The 17682-nt window shown below is 52.1% G+C and overlaps 1 protein-coding gene across 1 annotated transcript; it reads right to left on the bottom strand.

Annotated features, from left to right (window-relative positions):
• Window positions 1–430: 430 nt before the first annotated feature.
• Window positions 431–17433, bottom strand: LOC100542272 (1-phosphatidylinositol 4,5-bisphosphate phosphodiesterase gamma-1-like). Its single transcript, XM_010709338.3, has 32 exons — window positions 17214–17433; window positions 13788–13937; window positions 13608–13701; window positions 13444–13491; window positions 12530–12614; window positions 12360–12440; window positions 12245–12279; window positions 11400–11472; window positions 11192–11293; window positions 10987–11105; window positions 10825–10910; window positions 10249–10369; window positions 9966–10134; window positions 9590–9709; window positions 9274–9381; window positions 8944–9131; window positions 8492–8692; window positions 8022–8141; window positions 7739–7922; window positions 7322–7399; window positions 6344–6447; window positions 6061–6157; window positions 5747–5813; window positions 4909–5072; window positions 4457–4553; window positions 4116–4340; window positions 3716–3864; window positions 3086–3200; window positions 2649–2810; window positions 2257–2345; window positions 1974–2158; window positions 431–1543 (listed from the first exon to the last, which is right to left on the bottom strand). The coding sequence occupies exons 1-32, from the start codon at window positions 17431–17433 to the stop codon at window positions 1492–1494; spliced, it is 3888 nt and encodes a 1295-aa protein (XP_010707640.1). The 3' UTR covers window positions 431–1491.
• Between the last annotated feature and the right edge of the window lie 249 nt (window positions 17434–17682).

The following is a 17682-nucleotide window of genomic DNA, read 5'->3' as shown; positions in this document are numbered from 1 at the left end:
GCCCTTTTCTGTGTGCTTTTGATGCGGGCTGTGTCGTGCGTTCTGTGCGCTGCTGTGGCAGCTGCGCTGTCCTCCTGTCCCGCACAGCCTTTTGTCCCCCACAGCCCCGTGTTCCTACAGCCTTGTTCCTATGGTTCTGTGTCCCTCATAGTCCTGGATCCCCATAACCGTGTGTCTGTGTGGCTCCGTGTCCCCAGAGCTCAGCGTCCCGCAGTGCCATGGCTCTGCGTTCTGTGTTCTTGCGGCTCTGTCTCCATGGCCAGGCGTCCCATAGTCACACAGTCCTGTGCCCTGCATCCCCTATCTCATGTTGCCATGGCCCTGTGTCCCCATAGCCATGTTTCTTATGTCCCCACATCCCTCTGGCCCACGTCGGAACAGCCATCAGCTGTGACCCAGCACTGGTGGAGGAGATGATGGTGGCAGGGTATAAATATTGGCTAAATAGATTTATTTTCATACAAAGAATACACAGATCTTCCCCCCCACCCCCCCATGGGGGCACCCCGACCTGGGGGACACCCCGAGATGTCCCCAATCTCTGTTCTCACCAGGGGAGGGGGACAGCAGGCACCACCTCTGTGGATTTCACGGGTTCCCCCAGCAGGATCGGGCCCCACGCTGGCACTGGGACCAAAGGGAACATGTTGGGGACACCCCCATTCTCTGCATTGGTTCTCTTTTATGTTCCAATGAAACCCTCCATTGGAATTTTGTTTGTTTAGGAGATGCCCCAAACACCGGGACTTAACTCTGGGGATCTGTCTCCATCTCCCTGGGTGAGCTTTGGGACACCCTGTTCCCACAATGCCCATATTGGGCGTCTCCTTGCTCTCCTGTTTTGGGGACATCTCTGGACATTTTGGGGTCACCTTGTGCCCTAATACTGTGCTGGCACAGAGCCCTCCCCACACTGTATGTACACACTGGATAAAAGAAGAAAATACAGATATTTATAGTGGGGGTGAAACACCCCCTGCTGCCCCAAACATCCCCCATGTCCTCATCCCGGTGCCCATCTGTTCCCAGGAGGGAGGTGCCTTGTCCTGGGCCAATCAGAGACTGGGAGAGCTCTTCTGTGCCCAGTTTCCCCATCGGTTGTTGGGCCATGCCTCAGTTTCCCCATCAGTTGATGATTTTATCATCACCCCACCAAGGAGATGTGGGATGAAGAGGAGCCACACAAGCAGCCACCCCACAGGGTGTCATGGGGAACATGGGATGACCCAAAGGCATCCTCCAACAGAGAAACATCACAGGCAGACCCACGCAAAATCCCTTTTTTCCCCAGATTTCTTACACACCACTATCACCCACCCTTGGGGACACAGCGGTGTTGGCATCCTACAGCACCTGGTGGCTTTGACAGTGTTGGAGGCTGATATTGGGAGTGGAGTCTGGATTTGGCCACCCCACCTCCTGCTGTCCCTTTACAGCAGGAGAGGAGGCGGTGGGGGACAACGGGGGGGGTCTGCCTTGAGCTTGCCCAGATCAGCTGCGCTTGGTGACCATCTGCCGGTCCCTCTTCTTCTTCTCCATCAACCTGGGATGGAGCAGGGAGGTGCCTTTAGGGTCTCACCACCCCAATGGACCCACCACTACAATGACTCCACCACCCCAATGACTCCGTCACCCCAATGAACCCACCATCCCAATGACTCCATCACCCCAATGAACCCACCATCCCAATGGACCCATCACCCCAATGGACCCACCACCCCAATGGACCCACCTCCACAATGGACCCAACATCCCAATGGACCCACTGCCCTGATGAAACCACCACTCCAATGAACCCACCATCCCAATGGACCCACCAGCCCAGTAGACCCACCTTCACAATGGACCCAGCACCCCAGTGGACTCATCTCCACAGTGGATCCACCATCCCAATGGACACACCACCCCAGTAGACCCCCAACTCCAATGGCACCACTCAAATCTGGGTTATGGGGTGAGAAGGGGGAACTCACTTGCGGTTGCGGACCTCAGTGAGCTCCATCAGCCTCTCTTGGGCTGCTCGCAGCTCATCGAGGCGCTGCTGGTAGCGTGAGTCACAGTTGTTGGTGCGCTCATAGCTGGAGACCTGGCTGGAGAGCTCACTGGCACGGTCCCTCAACTGCTGAATGGATGAGTAGAGGTTCTCCTCGTCTTCCTCCTGCTCCGACACAAAGGGATGAGGCTCATGGAGTGGATGGGGATTGATCCACTGGGGAAACAAGGAATGGGTGTTTCCAACTTGTCCACGATGCTTACCTTGGCATTGATGATCTCAATGTGGATGAGGAGTGCGGCCAGCTCCAGGTCCTCTGTGTAGCTGTTCTTCAGTGGCACTGACCGGTAGCCTGGACACAACACTGGGACATGAGCTTAGCCCACAGCAGAGTCCCAGTCCCTCGCTATGGTCATAGTTGAGTCCCCAAGTGGCTGATGATGATGATGATTGCGTTAAAGAAACATGTACATGTGGTACTTAGGGGCACATTTTAGTGGATGTTCTATGTTGGTGGTAGTGAACTCATGATTCTACAAGTGGGCATAGTGGGAATGGGTTGATGGTTGGATTTGGTGATCTTGGAGATCTTTTCCAACCTTTATGAGTCTATGATTCTGTGATAATGATGAGGGTGTGGATGGAGGGAGCATACCTGTTTTGAGACCCTTAATGGGGAAGGTGGCTTGGGCCAAGAAATTGGGGTCACTGAACATGTCCTCCTCGTACACCACAAAGCGGAGGAAGGCGAACTCAGGGTTATTGATGTCGAAGACAAACTGCTTGAAGAGCCACACGGGGTTGAAACCATTGTCAGCTGTGGGGTGAGGTCAGAGCAGAGTTAGACACACAGACACCAACACAGCACCGCTGCTCCCCTGTTAATGGGGGATGCCTTTCCCCTCTACTCCTCCTTGAAACCAATCCCCATCACCCACATTTGAGCAGTCACAGACATGGGTTGGACTAGGTGATCTTAGTGGTATTTTCAACCTTATTCTACAATTCTATGATTTCCAGTAGAACCCCAGAAGGTGTCTCAGTGATACCATCTGTCCTCTTGGCATATGAACTAGGTGGAAGGACCCTTACCTACAACATCAGTCTTGTTCTTGCTGTTGTCATACTCGGAGCCACACACCTCTACCTCCACAAAGGGGCACACAATGCTTCTCCCATTCTTGGGAAGGTGCCGGGCACCAAGAATCTGTGGAAGGCAGAGGAGAAAGAGGAGAGTGAGTCCAGCCATGCTGGCCCTGTGGTCAACAAAGAACTTCCTTGGACAGACCAATGGCTTGGTTGGTTTGAATCCGCCAAAATCTTCATGACCAAAATCAGCCACATCAGACCTCATTTATGACTTCAGATTCATTTTAGCTGTTTCTGCAGAATGATTTGAAAAACTTTTGCTGTGTCCATGCCATACTGAAGAGCTGGTTGCCTAAACACTAACCCATCCCAGCTGTAACACCAAAATGACCCAAACTTTGGATCAACTTTATGCAGTTGTGGGGATTTCCCCTCGATGTTTTGGAGTTCTTCGACAATCTGGAAAGACTAAGCAAGAAAGCAACAGACTTAGCAGATCATGGAACAATGAACTTCATGGAGCAAATATGGGTCTTAAACATGTAGAAATTGACCCCAAACTTAGTTTGGAAGAACTGAACCCTCATCTCCACTGGCCACCTTGGAATGGACTTGCCAACCTTGCCCACTTGCCTGCAGCTGCACTGTGATGGGCTCCACAATCTTCAGGCTGTTCTTGTCGAAGGGGTCAAACGTCTCATCCCTCATGATGTCGGGTTGTAGGACATAGCCACTGCGGCCGCCGAGCATGAAGAGTGCCTGGTTCAGCTGCATCGGCTTGTCTATGGCCAGGGGAAAAGCAGGGTTCAGGGACCCTCCAGTGGCCCTGAGCAGAAGGTTCTGCTCTCACAAACCCCCTACTAAACCTCCCAGCCCTGGGTAGAAGTGCATGAAACAACCCAATGTTGCATGAGAATATCCCCATCGAGACGGGGACAATGGTTGGAGAGCTCATCTAAACCACGTCCAGCCATGGGATCGGTGACAAAGCCACCAGGGGTGAGGATTTTGCCACCCTGGGCATGGGATTTACCAGGCGTCTGGAAGTTGAGGGCCACCAACTGGCTGCCACAGATCCACATAGGCAGTGGGTCGTAGTTGGAGGAGTCCAGGCGCTGCCCTTTGGGGTAGATGCGGCTGAGCTGGCGCCGGTTGTACTGCAGGAACTTCTTGCCCTTGCTGCGGTTGGCGTACTTCTCCGCTTTGGTCTCCGGGAAGGAGGACATATCCCGGTAGCATGCTTTGTCTGTGCCAATCTCTGAAAGCACAAAGGTGACCATCAGTGGGAGACATGGGGTCCTGTGGGAGCAATCAGTTCCCCCAAACCCCTTTCTTCCCCTCCTCATCCCATCACTACCCTTTTCCAGCTCTTACTGTCTTCATCGAATGGCACGGGGCGGCAATACACAACCAGCTCGGAGAGCTCCAGAGCGATCTTCTTCCTCCGCTCCATAATCTTTCCCTCTTGCATCTGCACAAGGGAAAATGGAATGTGAGACTTTTCCATTGATGGGGATGCTCTGTAAACTACGGTCCAATCACTGTGGGATGGGGCATCCACCAACATCCACTGAAACTGATCAACTGTCCACTAGTGTCCATCCATCATGGGATGAGACATCCACCAAAATCCATTGATGGAGATGATCCATCAACCACAGTCCATCCACCATGGGATGAAGCATTCATCACCATCCACTGCTGGGGACGATCTGTCTACTGATGTCAATCCATCATGAAATGGGACATGAATCACCACCCACTCCATTCCATCTCCTGGAGATGAGGATGTCCATCATCACCTGCTATACCCCAGTGCCCCTCACCCTGGCATCGGCGTTCTGCGTGGCCTCCCTGATCTTGGCCACCCACTCGCTCAGCTCCTCCTGTGTGTCAGCGGCCACGTCCAGTGACTGGGCTGCGTGGGACATCTGCTGGGAATGGATGGTGAAGACAAATGGTTTGGAGCTCCTCCCGTCTTTGGAGATAACTATAAGGACATCAGAGGGGGCTTTACTCGAAGACATTCCCAATGGAGGGCTCTGTGGAGCAAACGAAACCTCATCGGTCCTGCTCCTGGGTCCCCATCTGCCCTCCCCAGCACCCCCCAAGTTCCTCCTCCAAGAGTAGTCCCAAATATTGCAAATAGTCAAGAAACGCAGTGTGGGAGAGTTGAACCCAAATGCCTGTTAAACTGTTGTCAATCCCCCAAAAAACACAGGAAGTGAAAGCAGCAACTTTCACCACATGATTCATCACAATTCATGATTCACCACAATTAATAGTTTCACCTTTACAGACCACTGAACACCTCTAAATCCTTTCAACATCAGCCAAGTGCCCCCAGATTCTGTTGCACTGAGTGACATGGTCACAGGGCCATATGGGTTGATGGTTGGACTGGATGATCTTATCAGTCTTTCCAACCTTAATGATTCTTTGAGTCTATGAATTCAGCCCCAGATTGTCCCCAGCACATCATGCCAAGTATGAGGCCCTTCCTTCTCCCCATCTGAACATTTTTGCCATGCCAGAATTGCCATCACCTATCAATGAGTGGTTCACCCCATGTTTACGGTGAGTTTGGAGAGCCTCAGCTCATGGTGCTGAGCTGTTGCTTGGGGCATGTACCATCCCTGTTAGGGACATGGTGGTGACACTCACCTACGTGGCATGATGGCACGTCGATGAAGCCCTTCAGGAAGTTCCCCAGGGGGCTGTTTTCTGATGACTGCAAAAGAGGAAAAAGGAGGAATAGGTGAAGGGCAGTCCAACCTCCATTCTACCCTCCATCCAGCCCTCCAAATCAGCCAATTCCAAGCAAAAGCCAAGAAAAAAAAAAAACATGCTTTAGGCAAACTCCATTCCAGGAGCATCCCAGAGCCTCCAGATAAGGGTTTGGGTTGGCTTGGTGCTGGAAGCATCTCAGATGGTCTCAGTGAATGGGAAAAAGAAGACAACAGAAACAGCACACTCACAGCCTCATCCTGCTCCTGTGCCTGAGTGCTGACGATTTCCTCCACATAGTTGGCTGGGAACCACAGCTGTTTCTTGCCCCCGTAGTCCCCCCGCCACCTGCAAGGGGTGAGAGGATCAAGGCAAGAGGACCAATTGGAAGGGTATACGGGGTGTTAATGCTGCATGCAATGTCAAGGAGCAATTGGAGAAGGAAGGGGGAGACAGAAAAGGAGGTTGTTAAAACAGACCACAGGAAGATCCCTGCCCGCGGCAATACTGCCCAGGGCACCAGACCACTCTTACCAGCCACCGTCCTGCTTGTCAACGTTGTGGATGATGGCTTGCTTGCAGAATGACAGCTCGTCCTCTCGCTGTGCTTTGTAGTCATAAAGAGCCTTCACTGTGCACTGAACCACCAAGGAGAGGGACACGTGTTACCACCAAGCTGGGATGCCCAGCTGATGTCCTGGATGCCTCATCCCCCAAAGAATGTCCTCTAAAAGTCTACACAGTAAGTGAGACATGTTAGAGAGGACACAAAGGCTGTAGGTGCTTGTAGTCCCACACAACCAGCATATTCCTCTTCTGGGTTCCCTGTTGTGGAAGAAAGCTCCCAACCAATTTATGTCACTGGATGTGTTCATTAAATGTTGAGATGCGGCACTTAGGAACATGTTTTAATGGGGTAGTGAGCACAGTGGTTTTGAGTTGGGCTTGGGCTTGATGATCTCAGAGATGAATGATTCTGTCATTCTCCCTTGATATTACATTCCCTGAAAAAATAAACCCTAACTTTGAGTTAGTTCTTCCCATGTCTGATCTTAGCCTGAGAGCTGCTTTGCTTCCAAAGGACTTTCAAAGCATAGCCATTCTGGACCAAGGGATTGTAGGGTCACAGGGAAGGGACCTCGAGCCTCCTCCAGGGTCAGCTCCGAGACCAGACTGGATCTAAAAACATCCAAAGATGGAGACTGTGCCAGCTATGAAATGACCCCAAACATATTCTTTTGGGATTCTTCCCAGCACAAAGGTTTCCTTGCTGTTGTGGCAAACTTTTGCTGGGTCTTTGTTTCAGACCTATCTCATATCTACTGTGGTGATGCTATTGCTGGAGCTCAAGACTGTTCCCAAGTGATGGGGGCATGGAAAGGTCCGCAGCTCCAGCACTGCTTAAGGGTCAGAGAAACAGCTTATGTGGTCCATGGTGGGAACCATCCAGGAGCCTCAGCAGGAGAATCATTAAGTCCCATCACCCTGCATCTAACCAGCTCAGCCTCTTACCCTTGCCATTGGCATCTTGTTGGCCTCCACATAGAAATGGGGTGTCCGCACCTCATACAGAGCCCCATAGTCCAGTTCCTGCAAGGACAGACATCAAAAGAGGTCATCTGGCCATGCACATGGATTATGAAGAATCATGAGGGAAAATGGGCTATCGCATGTGGGCCAGAGGAGTATGATGGGGACGCAATATCTCTTTACAGCTAATTGGAGGGGACTTGTGGATAGTGAAGTTGTTATAACTATAGACAATGGTGGTGGTTTAAGTTGGATTTTGGGCAAATCTCCTTTGCTGTGCAGGAGACTGGAGAAGATCTTCCAACCACAACAAAGATTGGGATGGAGCTGGATTGCCTATGGCACAGAACTACTTCATCCCCACTGTCTCCAACTGTTCCCACCACTGGGAGCACTCACAGTAGTGCCCATCTTCTCCAGGGTCTCCTCATTGATGGGGTAGCGCAGCTTCATCTTACGGTACAGCGGATGCTTCTCGTAGTAGCTGACAAGGTCCACCAGGCTCTCAAACTCAGCTGAGCTGCCCAGCATGAAGAGTCGTCCCTCCTGCTGTATGCGGCAGTGCTTGATCTTCCCCTCCGCCCTGAGGCCAAGAGAGCAACCAGTGATGTCCCCAGCTCTTGGAGTGGAGCCACAGGGTCACACCTGGCCAGCCTGGAAGTGCTGGGGTGGCCACACTCACCGGAATGAAATGGCATAGGAATTGGGTTCGCTCCGTTTTCGCACCAGGAAGGCTCCATCCCGAGGGACTCGCATCAGCATATGCTCAGCCTGCAGGCGTGTCAGGCTGGCATGATACCACCTGGATAGGCACAGCAAGGAGGCAATGGGCTGGCAAACCCAAATCTGACACCAGCTGCACTGGAGTCAACGTGGGAAGGGATGAGGATAGTCGACCCAAGGATGGGATGAGTGGTGGAAGAGGATGGTGGACACAAGGACGGGACAAGCTATGAAAGAAGATGGTGAACCTAATGGTGAGACAAGTGATGGAAGAAAATGGTGGACCCAAAAGTGAGATGAGAAATGGAAGAGGGTGATGGACACGAGAGTGGGACAAGCAATGAAAAAGGATGATGCACACAAGAGTGGAACAAGTGAAGAAAGAGGGTGGGGGACCCAAGGTAGCAATGGGCTGGGTTTCACCCTCACTCTTTGCTCTCGTGGGCATTGGGCTGGGGCACGGGGTCGGTGAGGCGCATCTCAAACTCATTGCAGCGGAGTGGCACCTCACGGTAGTGGCAGATGAGACTGTAGAGGCTGTCAAAGACCAGGTTGTCTGTCAGGTAGAACTTGGTGGAACCAGCCTCCTGTCGTGAGTGGATCCTGCAGTGCTGCACACGGTTTGATCGCCTGCCATGAAGGAACAAGGTGGGAGTGAGTCAGTCCAGATCCATGACCATGCCATGCCATGCTTGAGGATGGTCTGGGTTAGGCTCAGAAATGCTCAGAAAAATGGTGTTTTCCCTCAGAACACCATTTCTGCCTCCAAACTGGGGATCTACTGGAGGCAGCCACCACATGCTTGGTGTGCTGCCCAGATCAGCCTGGGAAAGATGTGATCCTGCCATCCACTCCAATAGAGGTTGAACTGGGGCTCTTACCAGAAGGACAGGGTGTAGTCACCCACGAAGGTCTCGCTTTCGCGCACCAGGAAGGTGCCATCCTTGCCTCCTGTCTCAGTGCAGTATTCATGCAGCAGCTTCTCGGCAATCTGCCGCCCATCACGGCCACCTCCCAGCTTCCCATGGAACCACTTCTCCGTGAAGTGCAGCTCGTTGTTGTTGAACTCCTATGAGTTCACACAGAGACCAGACACACCTAGTGTTAGTGTTCCCACGAGCAGTTGTCGTTAATCTTCTCCCTCTCCTCATGCTGACCCCCAGTATCCCCAAATTCCCCCACCCCATGACTGCATCCTGTCCCACACACACCTCCTTCTGCTCCACCTCCTCTTCATCTTCATTGAACTGGTAGCGTGACGTCTCCTCCGAGTAGTAGATCTTGTTGCTTGTCAGTACAAAATAATGCGGGCTCCAGGTCTGAGAGGGAGGAATGGCATCACCAGGGCAGGGAGGATGGGGGCATGGAGGGATGGGGCTTTGAGACTCCCGTTTCTTCCCTGCACCCCCCATGGCATTGCAACGGTGCCCCGTGCCCATCCCAAACTCCTGGTCTCTCCCCTCCCAGGGCAGCCCCATCTGACACATCCTGCTCTGCCCCCAGCCATCGTTGCGTGGAGATCCTTACATGGTCAATAGGGTCTTCGAGGTAGAGGATGCCGTTCTTTATGGAGTTGCTGATGTCGTTCTCTGAATAACTGGCAGTGGAGACCTCCTCATATAGGTTCCCTTCAACCAGCTTCTTGTGCTGAGGACAGCCCAGAAATAGGAACTCAGCAGCCCATTATGCTAAGCTCCCAGCCCTAATTCGCAGATCCACCATCACTACCACCAACCATTCCCAGTAGACCTCTCCTTGCACAGAACCTTGACATCCTACTAGTTGTGCATGGAGAGAGAACTGCTTCTAAGTCCCAAGATTTGGGGGAATCATCTTCCCTCCCAGCCCAATGCAGGTCTTGCCCCTTCTGCAAAGAGCTTTGGGTTAGTGCCTGGCCCCACACCTTGATTAAGATCTTCTTCTTGAGTTGGGTGGGTGAGGGCAGCTCATCAGCGTTGATGTCAACTGGCTTGGTGAGCAGCATGTCCCCAAAGACCTTCTTGAAGTGGGAAGCCATGTTCCTCTGCTGGACGATGCTGCAGTGGTCTTCAATGGAGAGGATGATGGGGAACCTGGAGGAAGAAGGTAGGGAAAGTGGCTTGGGATGAAGATGAAGAAAAGGGGAGTTTGAGCAGCAGTTGCCTGCCGAGCCCAGAATTGGGGTGCTTTTGTGGGGCAGGGCTTACTCAGATGTGACAAATGCATGCTCCTTGATGGTATGCAGCACGTCCAGGAATTTGATCTTGGAGGTGAGCGTGTGACCGTGGTAGATGATGGGGAGATCATCTGGGCCATCCCAGCAGTCCACTAAATTAGGAAACAACTCGGTTAACACATGTTGCTCACCAACTATGCACCAGAACAATGTTGGATATTAGGAAAGACTTATTTTCTAAAAGAGTGGTCAAACGTTGGAACAGTCTGCCCAGGGAGGTGATGGAGTCACCATTCCTGGAGGTGTTCAAGAAGAGTGGAGATGTGGCAGAGGGACATGGTTTAGCAAGCATGATGGGGATGGGTTGGGGTTAGACTGGAAGACCTTAGAATCTTTTCCAACCTTTATGATTCTACAAGAGGGCATGGATTGATGGTTGGACTTGACGATCTTGGAGATCTTTTCTAACCTTAATGAATCCATGATTCTAACCCCTTCTCCCATTTGCCATGGAATGGGTGGAGGGGATAGTCCATCTAGTACAATGTGAAATGCTGGGGAAGCTCAGCATCAATGCAGTGTGCCATGGAGTATGGGGTGGACTCACACTCAATGCAGCGGCAGCCCATGCGCAGGCAGCGGGCATACGCCTCCAGGGAGGACTCACTGGAGAACTGGTCTCCTGTCAAGTACCTGCAGAGGTATAAGAGGGGGTGCTCAAGAAGGGATTCTCTCGGGGATCACTGAGGTGAGCCCACCCTGTCCTTACGTGTTGTGGGAAGAGGAGATCCAGTACTGGGACAAAGGGTGGTTCATCTCCTCAGGCACCACACGCTCATACTTGGCGTCCATCACCATGTTCTCCTTGGAGAAGAGGTACGTGAGGAACTGGGGGAGGGAGGAAGCAGAGAGGTCAGATTTCAATGGGATGGGGAGATCAATGGGAGGGGTCAATGCTGTACGGGTTCACTCACCTCATCTAGCTGGAAGGAGGGTTCTGCTGCATCAATGGAGCCATCCTTGAGGTAGGAACACATGTAGTCCCGCACCATGCCCACATCACTAGCCCATGGCTCCTGAGGTGCAAATACAGCTGCTTTTATGAGGTGCAGCAGCTGGGAAGGGGTGTCCCAGGTGATTCAACAGGTCTGGGACTGACAGGGGTCTCAAAGGACAACCAACCTTTTGGTCGTGCAGAAGGAACTTCTGGAAGTCGTAGAGGGAGACCTGGCACAGCTCAGGGCGGTCCACATTCCTGGGGCATATCAGCAGGAAGTGTTGTCCACGGATATGAGGAAGAGAGCATTGCACTACATCACTGCATCCCTGGTTCCCATTCCTGTTCACATCCCCACCCACAACCCCACTCACATTCCTGCTTGCATTGCCACTCATATCCACAATCATATCCTGCTGTTGCACCCCTGGCACACATGTTCACTCACATCCTTGCCTGTATCCCCACTTGCATTCCTGCTCTCATTTCGACTTCCATCCTAACTTGCATCTTTACTTGCATTCCTGCTCACATTGATTTCCAACCCCATTTGTAACCCCACTTGTTTTGTTGCTCACATTTCCACTCACATTCCCACTACCATCCCTGGCTTTCATCCCAGTTTGCATCCCTACTTGCATCTCTGCTCTCATTTATTCTTGTCTCATTTGCATCCCTGCTCTTATTTCTGTTCTCATCCCCATTTATAACCCGACTCACATTCCTGCTCAAATCCCCATTTGCATCCCTACTCACAACCCTGCTCAAATTTCCACTCACTCCCATCCCTGCTCCCATTCTAATTTGCATTCCTATTGAATCCCTGCTCTCATTTGTTCATACTCCTGTTTGCATGACCACTTGCATCCCTGTTCTCATTTCTGCTTCCATCCCAATTTGCATCCCCACTCACATTCCTGCTCACATATCACTTCCATCTCCATTTGTATCCCTGCTCCCATCTCAAATTGCAACCCTACTCCACCCTGCTTAGACCTCTGCTGGAGTCTGTGGGGCTCCTGGAACTCACCGTAGAGGGAAGGAGAGCTCCAGCTGCTCAATGACCTGCAAGGCAAAGGGGGGATGGGCTGAGCTGGCTGGGGACATGCTGTGATGAGCTGAAGTGGATGGGTCATGGCTCTTACCGACTTCTGTGCATCAAACATCAGGTTTTTGTAGAACTGGATGAAGTGGGAGAAGGTCATCTCATTCCTGGCTTCCACCTCCTATGGGATGGGTGGTGTGAGAGTGAGATTGGTGCAGAGACATTGGGTAGGGGCTTGAAGCCCCATTCCCCACAGAGCCAGGGACTTACCACGAGCTTGTCCCGCAGGAACCTCATGTTGGGCACTCGGTAGTTCACCTGGGGCAGCATGGCCTTCAGGTCCTTCACTGTAATGCTGTAAGACAGAAAGATGGTGTCAGAGAAGCAACCAGACCCTACACGTCATGGATCTCCTGGACACACTGCTAAGTTGGGCCCAGATTCCTGTTTGAAGCTGCAGATTCCCACAATGGCACAGCACTGTCCAATTTGCTCCAGAGGCATTTTTGCTCTTTATGATTTAGAGGGTTCTGTTGTGATTATAGGAATGCTGAGTAGGGGTTCAGGGAAAAAAGGTGTAGCTGGGCATCTGTCCCACCCAGAGACTATAATTATCCCCATCCTCATCCCATGCCCATCTTCATTCTCATCCTCATCCTATTCCCCATCCCCACCTTCATCTTCATTTCCATCCCCATCCCCATCCTCATCCCACTTCCATCCTCATTCCATTCCCATCCTCTTCTCACCCCCATCCCACCCTCATGCCAATCACATTTAAGTCCAAATTCCTTTGTTTGGATTTTATTTTATTTTTTATAATATCAAAGAGATGCCTATGAGTTGCACTAATGGCTCATCCTCTCCCAGTGCAGCAGTGGGCATGGGGATATTCAAGTTCCCACAGTCCTACAGGGACAGTGCTCCAGTCTCTGGTTTTAGGTATTACCTCAGAACACCCCAAATAAACCATTACCTTGCCCACACCCTTGCTCTCAGCCTCCAGATTTAGGATGGGTATGACCCAGTTCATGGCCACCAAAGCTAGTTGATTTGCAGGGTTGGGCAAAGGATTTCAGCTATTTCCCCTTTGGAAAACAGCCTGGGTGAGTGGTGGGTGGGTTTTGGCTGTTGCATGCTCAGACCACTGACCCTTTTCCCTGTAGAGCCATTCTGGTTCTCACCTTCCTTCCCGCGACCGGTCCATCCCATCAAACTGTTTCCGCAGCCACCTGGGAGGGAGGGATGGACAGACAGACAGCGCTCAGTCTTGGGGGACCGAACTCATGGTTCATCCTTTCAGACCACAAATGAGGACCATGAAATGGGATTGACCATCCCTCCTCACCTCTCAATCTGTAGCGGGGTCTGGGCTTTCTGGGTGTCTGCCACCAACCAGTTGAGACCTGTGATCCACAGGTTGATATCTTCCTCACAGAAAGCTAGAGGGGGAAGAGGAGGTTGGTGAAGGATAAGGGAGATGAGACGCTAAGGATGGATGGAAGGGGTGAGGTGGGAGCCCACGCACCAGCCACGCTGAGTGTCCGCAGCCTGAAGTCCATCCCATAGAGGATGATGAAGCACATGGCAAAGTCGAGCTTGCGAGCATCCTCGGGGTAACGCTCAAAGTCTCGTGAGTTCTTCCCCAGGCGGATCTCCTTGATCTCCCGAATGTCAACTGCAAAGACAGAGGGGCACAGGACTGTCCTGTGTCACTCTGATGCCACAGAGCCAGGGAAAGGGTGCAGGAGGTGGGAACGTGTGGAGAGTATGGAGCCTTGTCCCCAAGATGGGACATCCCATTAGGCTGTGATGGTTATTATGGCCATGTGTCCCTCAAAGGTGACATGTCATTGCTGGTGGGATTGGCATGTCCTTCACAGATCTCTGTCCTCAACATGAGGCATCCTGGTGGCACTGCCCATTGGTACATGATGGCATTATGAATGCCATGTGTCCTCCATGGACTGTGTCCCAAAGATAAGATGTCCCTGCAGGTGTCTGAGAGCACCATGAGGTGCCACATATCCACAGGATGAGGCATCCTGGGGGACTGGATGAACTATGACCACGTGTTCCCCAAGGGAGACATATCCCCACAGCCCTGCCATGATACATTGGCTAGTGTGATGGCATCATGCATATCGCATGTCCTTCAGAGAGTCAACTTCCCAAAATGGGTCATCCTGGTGGCACTGCCCATTGGTACATGATGACATTATGAGTTCCATGTGTCCTCCAGGGATTGTGCCCCAGAATGGTGTGCCCTCATGATGCTGCCCATCTCTCTCGGTGCCATGTGTCCTTGGGACTCAGCCCTGCAATCCCTACAACCACCTCCTCTCTGAGAAAAAACTTGGGACAGACTGAGCTCATCTTTTAATAGAATACAACCGTCCAAAGGTGGCAATTTGCAGCCCAGACCACAGGGCGTTTCTTTCCTGCTGTGCTGCTCTCTCATTATCTCACTATATAAAGCCCAACCGGCGGCGGGAGGGTTGGGTTTCCGGACCACAGTCTTCCTCACTGCTACATCACCAGTGGAGATTTCCATCCACTGGTTTTGTAGAGAGGACAACAGGAGTAGAGTAATAATACCACGGTATTAATGGCTGTGCTACAAAACGGAGCCTTCAGCACAGGAAAAGGGTTTTGTATGGCCAAGGGTGGCCGGACACTGCACAGGGTCATTGTCCTGCAGGAAATGGGTCATTTCCCGGAGAATTTCCAGCCCGGCCCCTGCAGCGTTTCCTACATGGCAATGGGGATGGGTGCAGGGTACTGGAACAGAGAAAAAATGGAATGCATGGATAAGGATAAGGGATGAGGGGGAATTGGGCTGATTCAGTGAAAAAGAGGTGGGGAAAGTTTTTTCTTGGCGGAAAGGCTTGGAAAACACTGGTGGCTTTATGCAGCTTTCCTTTGGGTGGATGAGAGCCAGCTTGGGCGGATCGGGGCGGGATGTGGGCACTCGGCTGCAAAGAGGTGCTCAACTGGTGTCTGCACCCATAAGTGTGATTTTGAGGAAGGGAAGCTGACTGCTGTCCATGTTTTGTGGACCCTGAGTGCAAATGGGTGGATATTTGGGGCTGTTTTGTAGGATAGGAACAGGAGGCACTTCCCCAACCCTACTCATTGTGCACTGCAGAAAGGAGAGATGCTGGTGGCTATTGTGGCTCCGTTGATGGTTGCCAACGCAGCCAGGAGCCAGGCTTGGACCCAGGAGAGGGAACGTGCAGCACAATGCAACGTGCTGGCGGCTTCCTGGAAACCACATCTGCAGCGGATTTGCAGCGATCATGGCAGAAGTATGTCTCCAAACTCCTCCCTGCATTGTCTCCGGGGTCCTGGTGATTAAAACATGCTGGGAGCCAGATCCAACTGCGAAAATCCCTTTTCTCTTCTCATGCACAGCAAGCAGCATTGATATAAAGGATTTAAATATACGGGCAGTGTGGTTGGAAGTGGATGGAGGATCTGCCTGGAAGCTTTTAAAGGCTGGGAGTTTCCTGAGTGCATTAAGAGGAAAGCAAAGAGAGGCTCCAGGAGGGAATTGGAGAGCTGGGAAATGCTGCTGGCCCGGGTGGCCAAGTGGTGTCCCCTTGGTTCTTCCTTTGGGTGGGGCATGGGGCAGTCCAGACCTCCTGCATGGAATTACCCCATGCTATTGTGAAGCTGGCCTCGAGGCCGAAATAAAAGATTTTGCCTGGGCCAGCAGTGTTAATCCCATCCTATTTCTAATTGTCGGGATGAAGGCGTGAGTGTTAATTAGCCATCGTCATAGCAAACCATATTGCAAACCACCCCTCCGAAATGTTTTTGGGTTGACAGGGGCTGGAAACCACCTGGTTACCTGGAGGTAAATTTTGAAGGCAACGCAGGATGATATCGTAGCTACTAATCTTAACGCTGTAGTGTTCTGGGGGACCCTATCTGCATGGACACATGTCCAAGTAGCAGCTTAATGAAGCGTGTAATTAGCCTGAAGGGCATGGGGCATCTCCAGCAGAGCTGGGATCCCCGTACTGCCCTCTAATAGAGACATCAGCACTGTCGGGTATCTCGCTAATCCCTTCTCAGGCTGAGAAGAGGATTTGGAATGGTCCAGGCAGGCGTGAGGTTGGGCATATGCTGGGAGCAAGGTCCTGGAGCTTCCCTAAAATTCCAGCAAGCAGGAGGACACGTGAGCACAGAACAGGTATGGGGCAAGTTGGTAAAGATGCTCCAGGATTGGGGAAACTGAGGCAGGAGATCAGGGTCGATGGAAAAGTAGGGCTGAGATCCTGACGTGGCCCTATGCAATCTCCCAAATAAAAAACAAGGAGCAGGAAATGCGTTATTTCCTCAAGCAGAGAACAAGCTTTTCCCTGCAAAGGCCATAGGGGAACCAAACCGCTGGGGACAATGGCCAGTCCTCTATCCCCTCTGGCTCCCTGTGCATGGAAGCATCCCACTATTGCCAGGTTTTCCGCTGCAGGAGATCACCCCAGTGTAACAAAAGATCCCAATGTGGCAGGACATCTCATTGTGGTAGAACATCCCACTACTGTTAGCTCCACCAGTGTGGTAGAACTCATCATGGCCAGGCATCCCACCATAGCTGACCATCCCAATGTGGTAGAACATCCCACCTTGGTAGAACATCCCACCATTGCCAGACATCCCACCATAGCCAGACATCCCACCATAGCTGAGCATCCCAGTGTGGTAGAACATCCCACCTTGGTAGAACATCCCACCATTGCCAGGCACTCCACATCAGGAGATCACCCCAGTGTGGTAGGTCATCCCACCATTGTTGAGCATCCCAATGTGGTAGAATATCCCACCACAGCCAGGAATGTCACTGCACGAGATCACCCCAATGTGGTAGGACATCCCACCATAGTAGAACAGTCCACCATTGTCAGATAACCCACCAACGTGGCCCCAGCCCCCAGTCTCCAGTACTCACTGTCTCCCTCCACCTTCTCGGGTGTCCGACTCCAGATAATCTGTCGGGTCTCCAGCTTCACCTGGAATGTCCTTCGCTCTGGCCTCTGTGACTTCTTCTGGTAGAATAAAGTGAGGACGGTGCCCATCTCCAGGCAGCGGAGGATCCTTCCAATGTCCCCTGCCTCCATCCTGCCGTCCTCCAAAAAGCCATTGACGCTGTTGAGCCTGGACATGGACATCTTCAATGCGTGGCCATCGCCAGCCGGAGCCGCAGAGCCGGGGTTGTCTCATGCATGAAGGGACGAACCCAAGGGGGAGCAAAAAACCCAAATCCTCTGCAGGGATTTTCTCTGAGCAATGGGAGAATCCGACTCCGGGGTTCGCATCCAGCGGTGCTGGGGGGAGATGGGTGATGGCTTCAGAGCTGGAGGGATAAAAACCATCCGGTCACCACGAGCCCTTAAGGTTGGGGATACCTTGGGTGGGGA

This window comes from Meleagris gallopavo, chromosome 3 (genome assembly GCF_000146605.3).
Source record: "Meleagris gallopavo isolate NT-WF06-2002-E0010 breed Aviagen turkey brand Nicholas breeding stock chromosome 3, Turkey_5.1, whole genome shotgun sequence".
Lineage (NCBI taxonomy): Eukaryota > Metazoa > Chordata > Aves > Galliformes > Phasianidae > Meleagris > Meleagris gallopavo.
Note: the sequence above shows the minus strand (reverse complement) of the source record. Positions and strands in the feature narration are given on the sequence as shown.

Excerpts from the sequence above, each read along its gene's own strand:
- LOC100542272 (XM_010709338.3), bottom strand. The coding sequence starts at position 17,433 with ATGTCCATGTCCAGGCTCAACAGCGTCAATGGCTTTTTGGAGGACGGC. Across the intron at positions 6,158-6,343 it reads GACAAGCAGGACGGTGGCTG|GTGGCGGGGGGACTACGGGG; the intron begins GTAAGAGTGGTC and ends CACCCCTTGCAG. Across the intron at positions 2,811-3,085 it reads GAACAAGACTGATGTTGTAG|CTGACAATGGTTTCAACCCC; the intron begins GTAAGGGTCCTT and ends CTCACCCCACAG.